Genomic DNA, 17,213 nt, shown 5'->3' with positions numbered 1-17,213 from the left:
AGAAAAAACAAAGAAAAACAAGAGAGATAGAGCTGCTGGAAATTTGTAGATTTGTAGGAATAGCATAGTAGCCGCTCACAGTAGGGTATACGGGATTTCCATCCTCTCATGTCTTTCGTTATTTCCACGTCATTTTTCTTTTTTTAATTGCATTTGATTTTCTTTAGAAAAGGCGGGACCCACCTTATTTTTATAATAGCTATAAGGATTAAGGACCCACTCTTCATTTGGAGGGACTTTATTCAGCTCTCGTCCGGCTTCTGCTACTGGCTTTCGTTCTTTAAAGCTACACTTCTCAAGTTTCTCTCTTTCTCCCTCTCAGTTTCTCTCTCTCTTTCTCTTCTTAGCTTAAGCTAAATCCAAGTTTGTAGAGCTTCTGATCCAGTTACTCTCGGGCCTACAGTCTTGTATGTACCCTCTTCCTCTTCTCTCTCCTCCTCTTTCATGCTTTAAAACACTCACTCTTTTGCTGATTTTTTATAGTTTTTTGTGGGTAATGTGCGTACAGTTTACGAAAATTTCCGGCAAAGATTGGCCGGAGGATGGCATATATGTGCGCGGATAGTGGAAATCTAATGGCAATCGCTCAACAAGTTATAAAGCAAAAGCAACAGCAAGAGCAACAACAACAGCAACACCACCATCAGCAGCAACAGCTCCTTGGTCTCAATCCCTTTTCTATAAACCCTTGGCCCAATACACACCATGCCGTTTCCAACGCCCCCAATCTCGGGTACGGGCTTTCAGGACCTGGTTTTGCCGACCCGTTTCAGGGAGATACTGGAGAAGGGTTTCAGTTTCCAAACATCGAGCAGCAATCCAGTGGGTTTCGGTTCCCGGATTTTTGTGGTGGTGCGGGTGGTGAGTTTGACTCGGACGAGTGGATGGATAGCTTAATGAACAGTGGGGATTCAACGGATAGTTCGAATCTGCCGTCTGGTTGTGAGGCGTGGCAGAACAATGGCGATTTTGGTCTCTACGGTGCCGATCCCTTTAGTGCTTGCCCGAATCGTCTCAGCGTGACGTGCTCTCCGCCGTCCGATCTGAACCGAGTGATTTTCTCAACAGAAGCACAGAAAAACCCTAACTCTCTTCAAGCTCAGCCTCAGTTATCTACGTGGGCCCCATCCCCTCCACCTCCTCCTCCTCAAGTGACCGTTAAAGAAACCAAAATAAGCACTCCTCCGAGCCAAACGCCATCCATAAACGACGTCGTAGGCGTCTCATCTGCCTCTCCCGAGGCCGAGTCAGCTCCCCCGCTTTTAAAAGCTTTACTCGACTGTGCCAGACTAGCTGAGTCGGAGCCTGATCGCGCGATTAAATCACTGATTCGACTCAGGGAATCAATATCAGAATGCGGAGATCCAACTGAAAGAGTGGCTTTTTACTTCACCGAAGCTCTCTATAGCAGAGTCTCGCGTCAAGCTGAGAAAAGATTGACTATTCTCGATACGACGTCGGAGGAGTTCACTCTCTCTTACAAAGCTTTGAACGACGCGTGTCCCTACTCAAAGTTTGCTCATTTGACGGCAAATCAAGCGATTCTCGAAGCAACGGAGAGAGCAAGTAAGATTCACATAGTGGACTTTGGAATTGTTCAAGGAGTTCAGTGGGCTGCTCTTTTGCAAGCGTTAGCTACGCGTTCTGCTGGAAAACCGACCCAAATCCGAATCTCGGGTATACCCGCTCCGGTTTTGGGAAAATCTCCAGCATCTTCTCTTTATGCTACTGGTAATCGTCTCCGTGACTTTGCGAAGCTCCTGGATTTGAATTTTGAGTTCGAACCGATTCTCACTCCAATTGAGGAGCTTAACGAGTTGAGTTTCCGGGTTGACCAGGATGAGGTGTTGGCTGTAAATTTCATGCTTCAATTGTACAATTTGTTGGATGAAGCTCCGGTCACTGTAGAAACCGCTCTCCTGTTGGCTAAATCTTTGAACCCGAAAATTGTGACATTGGGTGAGTACGAAGCGAGTTTGAATCGAGTCGGGTTCGAGAACCGGTTTAAGAATGCATTAAGGTATTACTCAGCCGTGTTCGAATCGTTGGAACCGAACTTGCCTCGAGACTCGCCAGAGAGAATCCAAGTTGAGAGACTATTACTTGGTCGAAGAATCGCGGGGGTTATTGGACCGGAAGAAGTGGAAAAACGGAGGGAACGGATGGAAGATAAAGAACAATGGAAGAATTTACTAGAGAGTGCAGGTTTTGAAACGGTAGCCCTTAGCCATTACGCGAGAAGTCAAGCGAGAATTCTGTTGTGGAATTACAATTACAGCTCTTCGTATTCACTGATTGAATCCCAACCTGGATTTCTCTCTTTAGCTTGGAACGAGGTGCCTCTACTCACGGTTTCATCGTGGCGTTGATGATTTGTGGGATTTTCGCGTTCACAGTTGTAAAATTTTCCACCTGGTAATTTTTCTCTAGTGTGGAATGGAACAGATTTTGATCTGGGAAGACTCTGGGGCCTCAGCTCAGTGAAACAGTGGTAATATTTTAAGGGGCAATTGAGAAGCTTTTTAGGGTTATTTCCATGGTTATATTAATTTTTTTCATTTTGATTTTGATCTTAGATTTATCTTTTGGTTATTTTAGTTCTGGGTTCTGTTTTTGTTGGGGTTTTTTTTTCTTTTATGAACAGGTTTGGAACTTTCAGCATGACAAAAATTGTAACATAGGGGAAAATGAAATTCGAGAACAACTTTTCCCTTAGGGTGTCTAGCAACTTTGCTTTGTATATAAATTTGAAACCTTTTGATATGGTTTATTTCTTTTTCCTTTCCTAGTTTCATGTTATTGTCAATGTAGACTTTAGTTCAGTGCCATTGCAATAGAAGGTGAAAACTGATTTAATGACTAGGAAACTATAGTTTCTCGTGCTCTTTCTTTGAACTTGAAGCCTTGTTCTGGTCACTGGTTGCCCCCTGAATCAAAGACCCTGTGACTCTGTCTATATTTACTAATGTGATCAGATTTTTCACCTGGCCTTGCACCCTGCAGGGTGTAGTAAAAACCATGAACAAAGAGTTAAAAATGTCACTCTCTTTCACAGGCACTGGAATTGGGTGTTTTGATTGAGACCGAGTCTTGGGTTGAACTGGGATTTTCTGTATTTGGTGTTTGATGAGGACCAACACAGTACTTATGATTTCATGGAACAGGGTTTTCTGATTAAGACTTTAACATAGAAACTCTGCCTTTGCGTAAATTATATGGCAGGTAATCTTTTTATCTTTTCTCTCGATCAACTTTCAATCTTTGGGCTGCTGCTATCTTACAATACCCATCATTTTCCTTTGTTATTCGGCTGGGAAAGGACTTTAAATTTCGCTTGCGGTGGTTGTTGCCATCCCTGCCATTCTTATTTTTCTAAATCTATGGCAGGCCTTTCTACTGTTGGTTATAAGATTTAATGGCAGTCATTGTCATCTTGAATCAAACTCTAAATCTCCCTCTTTCTCTCTCTTTGTGGGAGGAATTGAACGTGAGATTTTATCCCCTGATTGCGGGTTTCTCATTTGATTTTAGAGTTTTGTTAAAATCTTGATTGTCTAATTTCCACCCAATAGTGGAAAATGAAGGGAGGGACACAAGTGAGTAGCTTGAACATGATATCCCATCCTTTGACATAATTGAGATGGAACCAGGGCGATGAAAGCTGCCTGTTTCCAACTCCCTGATAACCAATGGGCCAAGAACAGGACAAGGTTGGTGATGGGGTTTTTGCATGATGTTGTTTCTAGTCCACTGATTGAGACCGGCATGGGGTCACTTCTAGCCATAAGATTGTTGAGAGTCGAGACGTTGAACCCCCCATATAACTAGAGTACCCTTTTAGGGTTCTGGTATGGGTCCTCTTTCAACTCTCTTTGTCAATGCTCTTCCATCACACAGCTCATCTGATATGTTCCCTGTAAGAACTTGTTTCACCCTAAATTTGCAAAGAAAATTGACTCTCAATCTTCTGCCTAAATACCATATATATTAAAAAATTTGGCCTGCATTTTGGTATCCTGATGGATGGATGCCTTACAACATTGATAAACCTGATACCATTAACTAGATCAATGTCAAGTTCTGGTTTCATCTTACACGTGAACCGTTTGCACCTATGCAGAGGAGAGGTTTCTCCCTTCTTTCTCTTTTCTGCAAGGGTCCAATTTTGTAGTCGGATGGTTCTCTCGTCTTTTCGTTAGCTTGGTACTTGACTGAATTTTCTCCCAGCCAAAACTCTAATATTGAACAATGGACCATGGAAAATCAAAGTCATCGATCTTCCAACACTGCGATTGTTGCTTCCAATTTACTCTGGGGGAATTGAAATTTTCTGGAGACCTAACACCCTTCCCTCCACCTTTTCTTTTTGTTTTTTTTTATATTTTTTTTCTTCAATGAATTAGGACGAGAACCCCACCTGCATAAACAGGAGAGACAGTCCATCAGAGAAATGGCATTAAAATCCACTGAAGGCGGCCCGAAAAGACTGAATAATGCTGGCAAATCAAGGGCCGAAGGCGCCCAAAGAGCTCTGACATCATGCACGTACCCAGGTACTCTGTGGGTGACCGTATCACCTCCCCCCTACTCCTTAGCTCTTATTGTGGGTACTGAAGGTGCGTGATGAGATCAGCAAGCTGCCAGTAGCAGCAACGGTCGAGTGGTCCCACAATCTGGAGACATGAGACTCTGAACTGTTTTAGTTAAAGTGACGTGTCCTCTCTCTCTCTCTCTCTCTCTCTCTCTCCTGCTCTAGACNGTCGTCTCTCTCTCTCTCTCTCTCTCTCTATCCTGCTCTAGACTTAGACTAGACTAATCCTGACACTGCAACTTTTTTTTTTCCTCGGCAGCGTATCTCTCGCCTTCATTTTATTGTTTTCTAAATAAAGGCTTTGTTTTTGCTGGTTTGGTACAGAGCCCAAGTAGCACAAGAATAAGGATTTGAATTTGCCCCATTTTATTTATTTATTTTTTGAGTTGAAGAATCAGAAAATAGAATTTTAATTATCTGGAATTTGAGCCAAATTTGCTAGCTTCCATCTCCATATACTCAAAAAGAGAGTAGTTATTGTGGAGCATTTTATTTTAGGATGTGGACATGACAATAAAGCTTGGAGTGCAAATAGCAATTTACAGTGGATATTGAAGGCTGTATGGCATTTCTTCTCCGTTATACTCTCTTCTTTTATCATGTTTGCAATTTAAACTAATTTTACAAGTTTATATTTGATATATTGTTCATGTATAATATTTATATACAATTAATTAATTACAAAATATCATGTAAAATTAAAAATTCAAAAATCTTTCAAATTAAACATTTTTTAAATTATGAATATTTTTTAAAAGTTTTAATTTTCAAATTAAGTTATTAACAAAATAGTAATATTTCGTTTTATACATTATTTGTGCATCAAATATGAATTTGAATTTTACTTCTTTAGCATGTTGATGTTTATTTATTAATAAAATATCAACATTTAATTAATTGATAATGTATAAATTAATTATCAAACTTTAATTTTACTCATTTATACTATAAAGATGGACCTCACCTCGCCATACTATATGGACGTGTTTATGGGCCAGGGTGAGGTTAGAATCTGGGGTGATGGACCGTCTACGCAACATGGGCCTTGGCCATCCGAACAGTGGAATTGGTCTCCTCGGACATTGTCACGCGAACGTTGAGTCTGTGTCGATATCTTAAAAGGCCAGTCGACTGCGGCAACCTGTGGTTGTTCCTAAGCATGTGATTCGCCACCATTAGAATAGCTCTAGGCTCGTTATCCACAAACCAAGCTTTGCCTGCAGAAGTGCCATCTGGGGGAGACTCACCGGCATAAAAAGCAGAAAGCCCCACGTAACCAGAAGCTATATACGAACTCGACACGTCTCCATGACATTTCCACGTGTCGTACTGTGACAGAAGGTTTCTGGTATTTTCTTTGTGGTAAGGTCTGGATCAGCACTTTTGAACCAGCCTCAATTTCTGTCATTATACCCTTAATGCAATGTATTTATTGGCTAAAATCACTTCCTTTTGATGAGTATATATTAGTCTCTTCACAACTGGAAAGAAAACGAAAATGAATCGGGCAATTCGATCAGTTCGAGCTCAGCCACCAGCAATTTTCTCCTCTTCCCTGCAATCTTCTTTAGGCCACAAAAGGTCAGTGATCAGGTTCAGGCCTGTTACAAGTTCTTCTAAGGGTTCAGGAAATCCACAAACCATGGACGAGACAGAAAAAAATCCTAACGAAAAAACTGGGTTAGTAACATGAACACTATTGAAATTTGCTTGACTACACTCCTCCCTTTTCTGTTGTCTGAATTGTTCATGTTGAATTCTGTTTGTTAAGAGATGTGATGTCTCATTCATTTGGAGAGGGGTATGCCACGAGGTCGGATGAAGAAGGATTTGGAGGGACATATGGAGGGAATCAGAGTAACTCTAAAATAGAAATGGACAAGGAGATTCATGAAAATCATCCAGGTGAGTTGAAGGCTGTCTGTAAGTACATTCATTAATCATCAAAGTTGTAGAAAAACTCTACTTACTTTAATTGCTCTGCGTTTGCTTTGTGCATGAAGCTTATGACAAGACACAGGGGAGTGAAGTGAAAGAGAAGGAGAAAGCCAGGCACCAAACCCAGGCTTCGAGTTAACTTGGAAGATCAGAGATTTGATGTTTATGAGATATATTTTGCTCTGGAATTTTTCTCTCTTGGACTAATCTATCTACGCTGTGAAAGCTGCTGAAGCTTTCTTTTTTCTTTCAGTATATTTGTTAATGTGAATTGCTGGTCCTTGGGACACCCTGGCTCGCTTATTATAAGCCTTGAAGTGGCATATAGGTTTTAGGGTTTTAATGGGATAAATTTTGAACCATTTGGATACTGATAATTTCTTATATCAGTTGAGAAGCAAACTCCCTATTTCCATTCGCAAATAAAAAAATGATGACGGGCTTTTTAAAATGTCCATGGGCCAAGGTAGTAGCGGCTTAGATTGGTTTAACGTCGATCCGATCGTTTTTATAGTTTTAATTTTTTAAATATATTTTGTGAATTTTTTCCTGTCAATTGACACCCACTCAATACTTTTTATGAAAAAGAAATTATTAAAATATTTTCAATTCAAAATTAATTAATTTTATTTTAAATATATTTTTAATTTATTATAAAATTTAAAATGATTTTTTTTTCTTCTTGTTGTCTTCCCTATTTCATCCTTTGAACTATAATATAAACTCAAAATACGGTACCACCATTTATTTTGTGTTGCTATCAGCTGATCAACTACAAGATTCTACATTATCAAATATAATTGTGGAGGTTTACAATACAAAGATGGGTCTTGTCTCTTTTCCTAAATTACATATGAGGAACTGTTTTCATAAGAGAACCTAAGTTCTAAACTTAGCTACTGTTTACTATATTTAGGTAGCTAAAATAAAATAAAGGTTAAACTTGAATGAAATATTTTTTTTCTCCCTTCAAAAATTAATTAATTTTAAAAATTGAAATTAAACCATTTACTGTGAGAATAATTATTTGAAAAAATTAATTTTGTTAACGAAATAAGTCATTAATAAGATGGACACAATTAAAAATTAGAGGTGAATTTTTAATTTGACATCTATTTAATTTTTAAATTTTTAAAAATTAAATTAATTAAAATATCAATAAAAATTATTCAATATCGATTTAACTTTATCTTAAAACAAAAATTAATTTGTTCCATATAATCGATTTGATTAGTTTTAATAAATATTATATATAAAAAGTATATTTAAAAGACTTTTAGTTAATTTGTTGATAATGTTTATACATAAAATCTAAATGTATTTAGTTTAAATATATGTATTTGAAATTACTAATAATATATCATATTTAAAACAATTTATTGATAATTAATTTTTTATTACGATTGAGTTGTATATATTTGATAATTAAATAAAATACTTAGTTAGAGTTATTAGATAATATTGTTACTCATAATCTAATTAAATATTATAATTGAACTAGATAATAGTTTTATATAATAAGAACTCTAACTAAATAAGTTATATAATTATTTTAATAATTTTGATAAAAAAATTGATTCAAATAATCAAATAAATCGCTTTTTTGAAAATATTAAATTACATTAATGCTTGTTTGGTTTTTAACTTATCTATTTCTTAAAAGTAAAAATTAGATCGAATATGATTTTTTGAAAAGTTTTTTAAAAAATAATTTTTAAAAAAAAGAGCTTAAAAAAGTTTTATGGAGGAGCTTTCTCTTTTAAAAAAAAAAAAAACACATTAATTTTTTAAAAAATATCCCTTTTTCAATCAATATCTCTCTCCTCTTATTCCCTTTTCAAATTATCATTTTTCAATGTAAATCGCGATTTCTCTTTCCTCAATCTCTTTTTGTAAAAATTACTAAAAAACACAAAAAACCTAAAAACAGAATATGCATCTTAGCATTTGTCTCATTAGTTTGTGCATAATCCCTTTACTTAAAAGAGCAGGATTCGAATCCTTCTTCCCCCAATTACAAAAAAAAAAACCTAATAACAAAATATCAAAATTTAAATTTTTTTTGTTTTTACATATATTAAGAAAAAAAATTTTAAAATTCAAAACTGCATTCAATAATATTTCAAGATTTTTTCTCTTTTTCACAAAAAAAGATTTTAATGTTAAATTCATTATTTCATCTTTTTTCTTTTTTTTTTGAGTTCTTTATTGATATTTTTATTTTAATATTTGATATTATATATAAATTTAGGTGATTGAAAATGTTATAAATACTCTTTATGATAATTTTAAATAAAATTAAAATTTATATAATTTATTTTATTAAATAATTTTTACTTAATTCTAAAAATTATTATTTTTTATAAAATTTTAATAATAATTTTTAAATTAAAAAAATAATGGACCAAACCGCCTTTTAATAAAATTCAATTAATTTGAAAGTTTTATTTCCATAGAAACCTAATAGTACTCAACACGGCCGTGTTTCCGAAGGAAAGGTCCCCGAGGGCTCTAGAGTCGTTTTTGATAAGGTCAGATCAGAACAACCCAACTTGCGTATTCACAACGCAATTTCACAAACATTGACCTGTAGCCACCTCATATGCGTCACGTGGTGCTCCACCATTGGACGTTTCGTACAATTCTTTTCACCTTTCCTTCGGCAGCATAATTTCCTCTATAAAAGATGCCGACTTAGTACACGTGGACGCATCTACTCCATTGCTCTTGCCAAGCACTCTTTTATTTTGACCGTCCATTCCTCAAAGCGCCCTCTATATATTAACGCTTTGTGGAAGGGTAGGTTTCATTCTAACCAAACCCTCTTATTTTTCTCTTTGCCGTTTGATTTCTTTCTTTTTGCAGATAAGATTTATTCTCCATGATGATTTTCCTTCCAAGAATTGTGTCTTCGGTACCGGTTGCGTCGCTCCTTGATCTTCTTTTGATATAAGATTTTGTTCGATGAGCGGATTAACGTAATCGGATCTAAGATCTAAAGTTCTCCGGTTTGCAGAGGCTTAAAGGCGTTATGCAGGCAAAGATTGGTATGATGTCCTATCTTCCTAAGTGCGTTTTTCTTTTGATGTCTCCTGATTTCTCATGGATTCCTTTGTACACGTTCTATTCTTGTAATCTTGCGGGATTCTTTTGTTTATGTTTATTCTTGTAATTGTCCAGAGATGGAGAAAGATTATATCTAAATAGGGAAGAGTTTCGGTCGAGGTTCGTGGTAAGAATGATGTTGGGAAATAGCGATGTGGGCTGAAGGGAGCTTTGTTTTGAAAGGATGTGTAAGATGTCAGGGCAAAAGTCTTACTATTTATTTATGGAAGGGGGCTGAGTCCTGATCTATCTTTGTCATCCCCGACCTTTGCCATGACAGGTGCGCTTGCATGGCAGGTCACCCGAACTTAATAAAAAATTCAATTTTTTGGTGTTTTGAGGGGAGTTCGCACGGGGTTGCCCGGGTTCTCCCCTCTGCTGTGGTGTGGTGTGTCGTGCCTTTACTGTTTCTCCCCTCCCCCTCTCCCCTTTCGCTTTCCATTATTTACTCTGCCGTTAGTCCCCTCTGATTTTCTTGCACCATACGGGATGGATGCATGATCCACATCAATCATCATCATCAACATCGGAATGACCTCCAAGCCATTGATCTCTACTGGCAAATCGCAAGGCCAAGGTATTCTTTACATATTTTAAACCAAAATTCGCCTTGTCTAAATTTGCTTTAAAATTCAAGTTTTTGCTAGTTATTATGTAAGTAGAGTTAACCACTAATTTTGACCAAGATGGCACGATCACCATTAGGCTTTAACATATTTTAAGATTTTCATTATCATTTAAGATTATAGAATAAATTTATAATTGGTCAAATATTTAGCACTTATCCTAAAAAGAGCCTTTAACATGATTTTGATTTTGTCACCTATTTTATAAAACTTTTAAATTATTCTGATTCAATCTTTTTTTTCAAAAGTTAAGCAATACTGTTATATTACAACTCTTATAGTACTAATTTTTATCTTAATTTTGAAATCAAAATTTTATCTTTGAAAAAATTAACTTAAAAAAAATTAATAACCAGTATCTTCGGAAGCAAATTGAAACTATTTTGTTGATATATTAGTTTATTAAATTCTCATTATATTGTTAACATTAATCAAGTTGTGGTCTATCAATTAAAATTGAACTAAAGAAATTGGTTTTCAATAAAAAGTAGGTGTACCAAAGTACTTGTGGTTATCTGATATACCTGCAATGAGAAGTTAATCAGAACATCTACAGTTGCCATGGCAGATATAGAGCAATAGAGCAATATTTTATCTGTTATTCGCAACATTTTGCTCTCTTTACAAAGTATTGGCCATACTGTATTGTTAGTTAGGACTGATCATATTCCATCTCAAAGCCATCTCAGCCAACACGGTAAAGCTTTACATCATTCAAAGTTGCCATGCCTCTCTAACATTGGTTCATTTACCAGAATGTTTCAATATTGACTATTCTATTTTGAGGTTCATTCCATCTTGAGATTGTTGTGCCTGCAAAAATATGGATGCCCTTTAATTGCGTAAGCTATTTTCTATTCTATGATGGTTGTTTATATATATTCATATTATTTTTGAGGCCAATTGCATTTTTAGTATCTTAGTGTCGATTTGCTAGTGGTGCATTATCAAACTGTACAATTATAGGAGAATGTCATACATAGGTTGAGGCAGCATGTGTATTTGGCTTGTATTGCTCTCTTTGTAGCTCTTTAGGCCCTTGCATGGGCTTCTGTTTACATTGGGTTGAAGGTTGGAGTTCCTTCCCTGGCTATTGAGGATTTTGATGAAAGACGTCCCAGTGGTGAGCATGATGTTGAAATATTAGTGGATTTACTATGTCAAGCATGTTGGCAAATGCATCTCTGTTCTTTGATAAACATTTAAAGTCAAGGTGGATGGAGTGGAGTGTTTGAGCTTGGTCAACTTTCCAGATTTTATATCAGAAGGTATATGTAGACCTTGGAAGTGAAGGAACCAGCTTTGGAGTCTCATGATAATAAAAAATCCGTTGCAGCAGCAGGTCTAGTCTCTGAAGATCTTTCCATCACTTGCTAATTGTTGAAGCATTGAAGGCTTGTTATTTGAACCCTTCTTGGTTTATATGGTGCAGCGGCTCTGCTTTACTGAGATTAGTGTTGAAGAACTCCTGTTATTTGTTGTCGGAGATTGATCATAAGAGGTACATGCCAACTGTGTATCCAGTTCCTTTACATAGTGAAAATTTTCAGTGGACTACGGTCCCGTGGTTTTTCCCCTTAATATTGAAGGGGTTTTCCACGTAAATTTTGGTGTCTTGTTTATATTTATATGTTGCGCATTTGTGTTGGTGATTGGTACCGTCTGCAATTATGTCAAAGTTGAAACACTTCTTTGGCAGTTTTGATATGCCTATGGTAAGTGGCAGTCAAGGTGATGAAAGTTAGTATTTACTTTCCCTATAAATTTTTATCTACTACTACATTTTTCATGTGTTTAAACAATTTCTATTACTCTCTAAGTTTATTTTTAACTCTATAGTTTGCTTGGTGTAGAGTTTGACTCTTGCATTTGTATGATTTGTTAAATTTTATTTTTAACTGAATATTTGGCTCAAGCTTTATGTTTTGATCTGTTAAATTTACTCTTTTTTTGTCACTTTGTTCCCTCAAATATCAGAAAAAGCCATTACTGTTTTGTATCTGGTCTCCATTGTATCAAGGTATTTTTTGCAGGTTGGAAGGATGGATTGATTTGAGCAGCCGAAAATTTGTTTAGTGAAGCTGAATCTCATATTTTAGTGTTTGATAGTGAAGCTGAGTGCTACGGAATCTCAATTTTTCTGTGAATAATTTTCTGGCTCTATTTGTAGATTTGCAATTAAATTTGATACTTGATTTGACCATTTAGGAATGTGAAATTATAAAAATTCATATGTTTTTTCAGCCGATTTTTATTTTGAATTTTACCGTGTAGTGCTTGATTTAACTGCCGTACTTCCTTTTTATTTAAATATTTTTAATATGAACCAAAATTAAAGATGAATTTCGAAGTTGTTTTAACATTGTGTCAAATATTTTTCAATTACGGGTTATAGTATTCAATTTTGGAGGGTGAAAATGAGGATTGAAAATATATTCAACGGACAATTCTTTTAAAAAAAATTTCTATCTTCGGCTTTGAAAATCTCTCATAGGTCTTGGGTGGGAAAAATGTCATTAGAAAGTGGATTTGTGTTCACCATATCGCCAATGAAACTACAATCTGGGAATTAGAAAGAATGCTGAGTTTTATAGGTTGGGCATGGACGCTGAACTCGTCTGATCCTTGTGTTTGGAAAGATCTGTAAGCTCAAAACGGCAGAGCGCTCAATCCCGGATAGGGGTTGGAGAGGTTGGTGGTTCGAATCCGCCCGGATCTCCTTGTTTGTGTTCTTTGTTGTTCTCTTCGTGTGATTCTGGTTGTTAAAGATATTTATCTCTGTGTCTTCCTTATTGGGCTTGGGCTTTTTTGTGGTTGGTTTTAGGTAATAGCAAGATTATTGTTTTCTTTTTCCATAATAATATTGCGTCTTTTGTTGTCTTTTTTGGTAAGGTAAAATCCCATCTCATTGTTCGGAAGTCAGCTCTATACCGTTCTTGGTAGTCACCCATCGGCCATCGTCGATTGAGATCCACATCCAGAGTTCTACCCTTCCGCCATGGATTGTTTTGGACTGGACTGTAAATCTGAATACTTGAGACTGCAGTATAAATGTAAACAAATTGCATTGTAATATTTGATTACTGAGTAGAAACTTCATGTTGGAAAAGTAGTTGGAAGGATAAATTTTGAACCCAAATATCTAGACTTACAAGGAAAAATTCTGTAAATAAGTTATCAGGAAACAGATTGATAGTGTTGCAATTAGACGATAGACTGTCTGTCCTTTATCAGCTTCATCATCCAGGCCAAGTGGACTAATTAATTTGAGTCATCCCCATTCCTGCAAAGGCCACCATCTTCCATCTGGGAATTGTACAGAAACTTTTCTGGAGCTGAAAACCTTGCTTCGAAAACCCAAGCTTTTCTTCCTCTTTCGTTCACGCCTTGCAAGGCACTCGTGTATCAGCTTCGTGGAACTGGACATCCTCTCGTAGGTTGCGACTCTAGCACAATTTATTCTGATCTGAGCATCTCCAAAGCCTTTATGGAAGATCCCCTTCGGAGCCTGAAGTTTCTGCAGAGTTTCATAGTTGGTGTCTTGTTGTGCCGAATCCTAAATCTCTAACTTGACCTCAGCACATGGAGGTGTGGGTGTTCTTTCTTGGAAACCTTGGTTTTTGTTTAAAAATGATGAGTGATCGTAGCATTTGTCAAATGAATTATTCATTTTCTTTTCTTGTTTCGTAAGTCATGTTTTTCAAATGACTTGAAGAGGATTTTATTGGAACAGTTTTCCGGGGTATGGCTGGTGGGTGCTTACAGTTGGTGGGCTTTGCCCCAAGAAAAAAAAAGGCTCCAGATTGCAATTTTTAGCTCAGGCCACATCTTGTTCCCAAAGTACCGCAATCAAAGACAAAGCAATATAAAATCTAATACGAGCATTTGTGGTAACTTCCATGGTATTAGGCATTGAAGGAGTGAGAAAAGTTAGGCTAACTTCCTTTGTATATTTTCCAACACAAACATGTGATGTTGAAATGAATTCAAAAGTTCTTAACATACATTTAATAAAGGAAATAAAATATTAAACGAAATTCATGTATGATGATGAGAGTAGAACATGAGATTCAGTAGTTTTATAATCTTTTTCGTTACAATCAAGACAAGACCACATTGACGAGGAGGAGAACAGTAATAACCATTAAAGCATTTGTCTTTAACTTCTGTGGCACCACCACCTAATGGTATTAGGCATTGGACGAGTGAATAAAAAGTTAGGTTAATTCTTTTTTTAGTTTTTCTAACCTAAACAATTGATTCGTGAAATGAATTCAAAGGCTTTTTTTATAGGTATAATGTTAAAAAAAATCCTAAATCATTTAATAAATTTTTAAAATTTTTTTTTTATTAAATTTAATCAAATCTTTACTCTTATTTTGGATCAAATAAGTTATTATTAGTCAAAATGTCAGTTATCGTTTTATATTCACTTGACTCTGACATAATATTAATATGAAGAGTAAAAAATGTCACATAACCATATTATCATGCGCAACAACATCAATTATGATATGTCAACATATCACATTATTATTAATTATAATATGTTAGCATGCCACGTTAGTGCCACATTACTTATAATGACAAATAACATTTTAATCAAATCAATTATTAGTTATAAGAATTTATTTGACTTGAAACAAAAGTATAAAAACTTATCTGACTGAAAATAAAATATAAGAATTTGATTGAACGTAATAAAAATATAAAAATTTATTTAAATTTTGTTAAATAGCTTAGAGATTTTTTTAGATATTATGTCTCTTTCAAATGACATTAAAAAACAAATATTTGAGGTAAGATAGTTCATTATACGTTTTCTTAGTGGAATATGGACCATCTTATATATATACATGTTGGAAATTTTTTTATTTAGACTTTTTATTTGTATATTAATGGTCCAATTAAATGTACTAATAAATTACCTTTAACATTCATAAATTGTGTTTAATTATTTTATTTATAAGAATTTAAGTGCTGTTTTAATCATCAACATAACTAACAAAAATGTTAGTATCAAACGTAAAAATTAAAACAATTAAATTAAATTTGACAGAAAATTTTGTAATTTATTAAAATTCCTGCTTCTTAATATGATTATATCCAATAATTTCATGGAAATGTCAAATCCATTCATTAACAACATGCTGGGATCAAAAAAAATTAAGCTGGATAAATTGCTTACAACACAATTTTCAATCTGAATAGTTAAGTTAATTAATAATTTTTTGTACATAATTTTTATTTTTTACTGTTTATTCATGAGGATATGACGTGGCTGAGGGCATAGGTGAAACTCTTATTTATAAGAGTGAGCAATTGTTGATTAAAATCAAATTAATCAAAAAATTTTGATTTAAACGGTTCAATTAATTCATAAATAAACATGATTAAATTGATTAATTTTATCAGTTTTGGTTTTGAAAATTTTTTTCGATTAATAAGATTAACCCATTTATATATAAGTCATTCATATCTTATAATATATGTGTTTGTAAAATGACATAAGAAATTCAGTTCATTGAATTAATCAATTTAATTTGATTGATAGGTTAAAAACTTCATTTTCTATCTATTGAGTTAATTTTCCCAACACATTCGATTAATTTAATTAAAAAAATCTATTAATTAAATTAATCGAATTAACCGTCTACACGTGTCTACTCATTTAGAAACTAAAACATCCTCCTCTGACAAACGATCTGTCAAAAGTGCAAATTTCTAAAACAATTTGGTTCATTTTGCAAGCAACACACTGAAAGAAATCTGATGTGCCCAAAGTCCAAACCCTTCGGCCTATTTTGCGTTGAAAATCGAACAGGTGGATTTTGTGTTGGGAATTACGGGGTTTGACAAACGCGATGCCTTGAGTCCATTTCTTCCCATCACATCTTCGATTTGCTTCTCTTTGAACCATGTGATTCAAAGTCCCAGCCCTCTCAGCAACCCTTAAATTCAACAGAGGAGGCCATAACCAATGTTAGTATTTTCAAAGCCTATGATTAAGTTAATATTAAACTTTCCATGGGTCAATTGCCAGCATGAATCATACTTTACCAGAGAAATCATTTCTTTTTTTAATTGAAAATCAATGGCTGAGGAGAAGTCATCAATATTTTACGAGCAAAATCTCATCAAATCTTGATGCGTTCTTCGCATGCCTATTAGTGTAATGATTGTGAATATATTTGAGTTTTATACCTTTGACTAATTCAAACAAAACAAATCCATAAACTTGTTCAGATATATATTAGAATTTGTCTAGTTAAAATTGGTTCGGTTTTATCTGTCAATATGAGGCTAAAATTCTCAGGTATAGTAATTTCAAAAGTTCTTAAATTGTTTACAAATTTTTAAATAAATTTTTATTATTTTATTATATTTGATGAAGTTTTTATTTTTATTGTGTATTAAATAGATTATTATAATTAGTGGTTAACTGATTATTATTAATCAAAATAAAACATATTATTTTTATACTCACTTTAACATAAAATGATGAAATTGTCATGTCACCATTCATTATAACATGATGTAAAATGATAAAAATAATTTCAATTAATAAGAGTTAGTGAATTATTAATTATAAGAGTTTATTCGACCAAAAATAAAAATATAAGAGTTTGATTTAATGTAATAAGAGAATAACAGTATTTGAATTTTAAATAATTCAGAGACTGTTTTTAGTACTATATCAAAATATTTTTATTTAGATAAAAAATTTTAAATTGAACCTTTTTAAATAAATCTTTTTATTATTTGAATAAAAGTTTGAATTTAACTTTTTATATAAAAAAATAAATACGCTTGTCATGAAACAAATTATTTCAAAAGCTTAAGGTTTTGTTTTAGCAAAAAAAATGAAAAAACATTATTGAACATTTTTTCTTTATGTGGCAACATTTCTAGAGTTAGGAAATGTCAAATGTGACAGTGGGTACCATCGAAGC

The 17,213-nt window shown here is 34.3% G+C and overlaps 2 protein-coding genes and 1 long non-coding RNA gene across 3 annotated transcripts; all 3 read left to right on the top strand.

Moving 5' to 3' along the window:
- LOC18610943 (scarecrow-like protein 4) lies at window positions 232-2,780 on the top strand. The gene is made up of 2 exons (XM_018114145.1): window positions 232-407; window positions 509-2,780. The coding sequence occupies exon 2, from the start codon at window positions 543-545 to the stop codon at window positions 2,367-2,369; it is 1,827 nt and encodes a 608-aa protein (XP_017969634.1). The 5' UTR covers window positions 232-407; window positions 509-542; the 3' UTR covers window positions 2,370-2,780.
- LOC18610942 lies at window positions 5,768-6,899 on the top strand. Its single transcript, XM_007046891.2, has 4 exons — window positions 5,768-5,953; window positions 6,062-6,271; window positions 6,363-6,496; window positions 6,595-6,899. The coding sequence occupies exons 2-4, from the start codon at window positions 6,090-6,092 to the stop codon at window positions 6,666-6,668; spliced, it is 390 nt and encodes a 129-aa protein (XP_007046953.2). The 5' UTR covers window positions 5,768-5,953; window positions 6,062-6,089; the 3' UTR covers window positions 6,669-6,899.
- Window positions 9,340-13,992, top strand: LOC108663207. The gene is made up of 3 exons (XR_001929227.1): window positions 9,340-9,576; window positions 9,710-12,951; window positions 13,153-13,992. It is a non-coding gene; the product is annotated as an uncharacterized LOC108663207 (long non-coding RNA).

The sequence above is a fragment of the Theobroma cacao genome, chromosome 1, assembly GCF_000208745.1.
Source record: "Theobroma cacao cultivar B97-61/B2 chromosome 1, Criollo_cocoa_genome_V2, whole genome shotgun sequence".
Taxonomy (NCBI): domain Eukaryota; kingdom Viridiplantae; phylum Streptophyta; class Magnoliopsida; order Malvales; family Malvaceae; genus Theobroma; species Theobroma cacao.
This window is presented reverse-complemented; position numbering and strand designations above follow the sequence as displayed.

Bases quoted from the DNA above. Each gene is read 5' to 3' on its own strand.
- LOC18610943 (XM_018114145.1), top strand. From the start codon at position 543: ATGGCATATATGTGCGCGGATAGTGGAAATCTAATGGCAATCGCTCAA.
- LOC18610942 (XM_007046891.2), top strand. From the start codon at position 6,090: ATGAATCGGGCAATTCGATCAGTTCGAGCTCAGCCACCAGCAATTTTC. The intron at 6,272-6,362 runs GTTAGTAACATG...CTGTTTGTTAAG, and splicing joins AATCCTAACGAAAAAACTGG to AGATGTGATGTCTCATTCAT. The intron at 6,497-6,594 runs GTGAGTTGAAGG...TTGTGCATGAAG, and splicing joins GATTCATGAAAATCATCCAG to CTTATGACAAGACACAGGGG.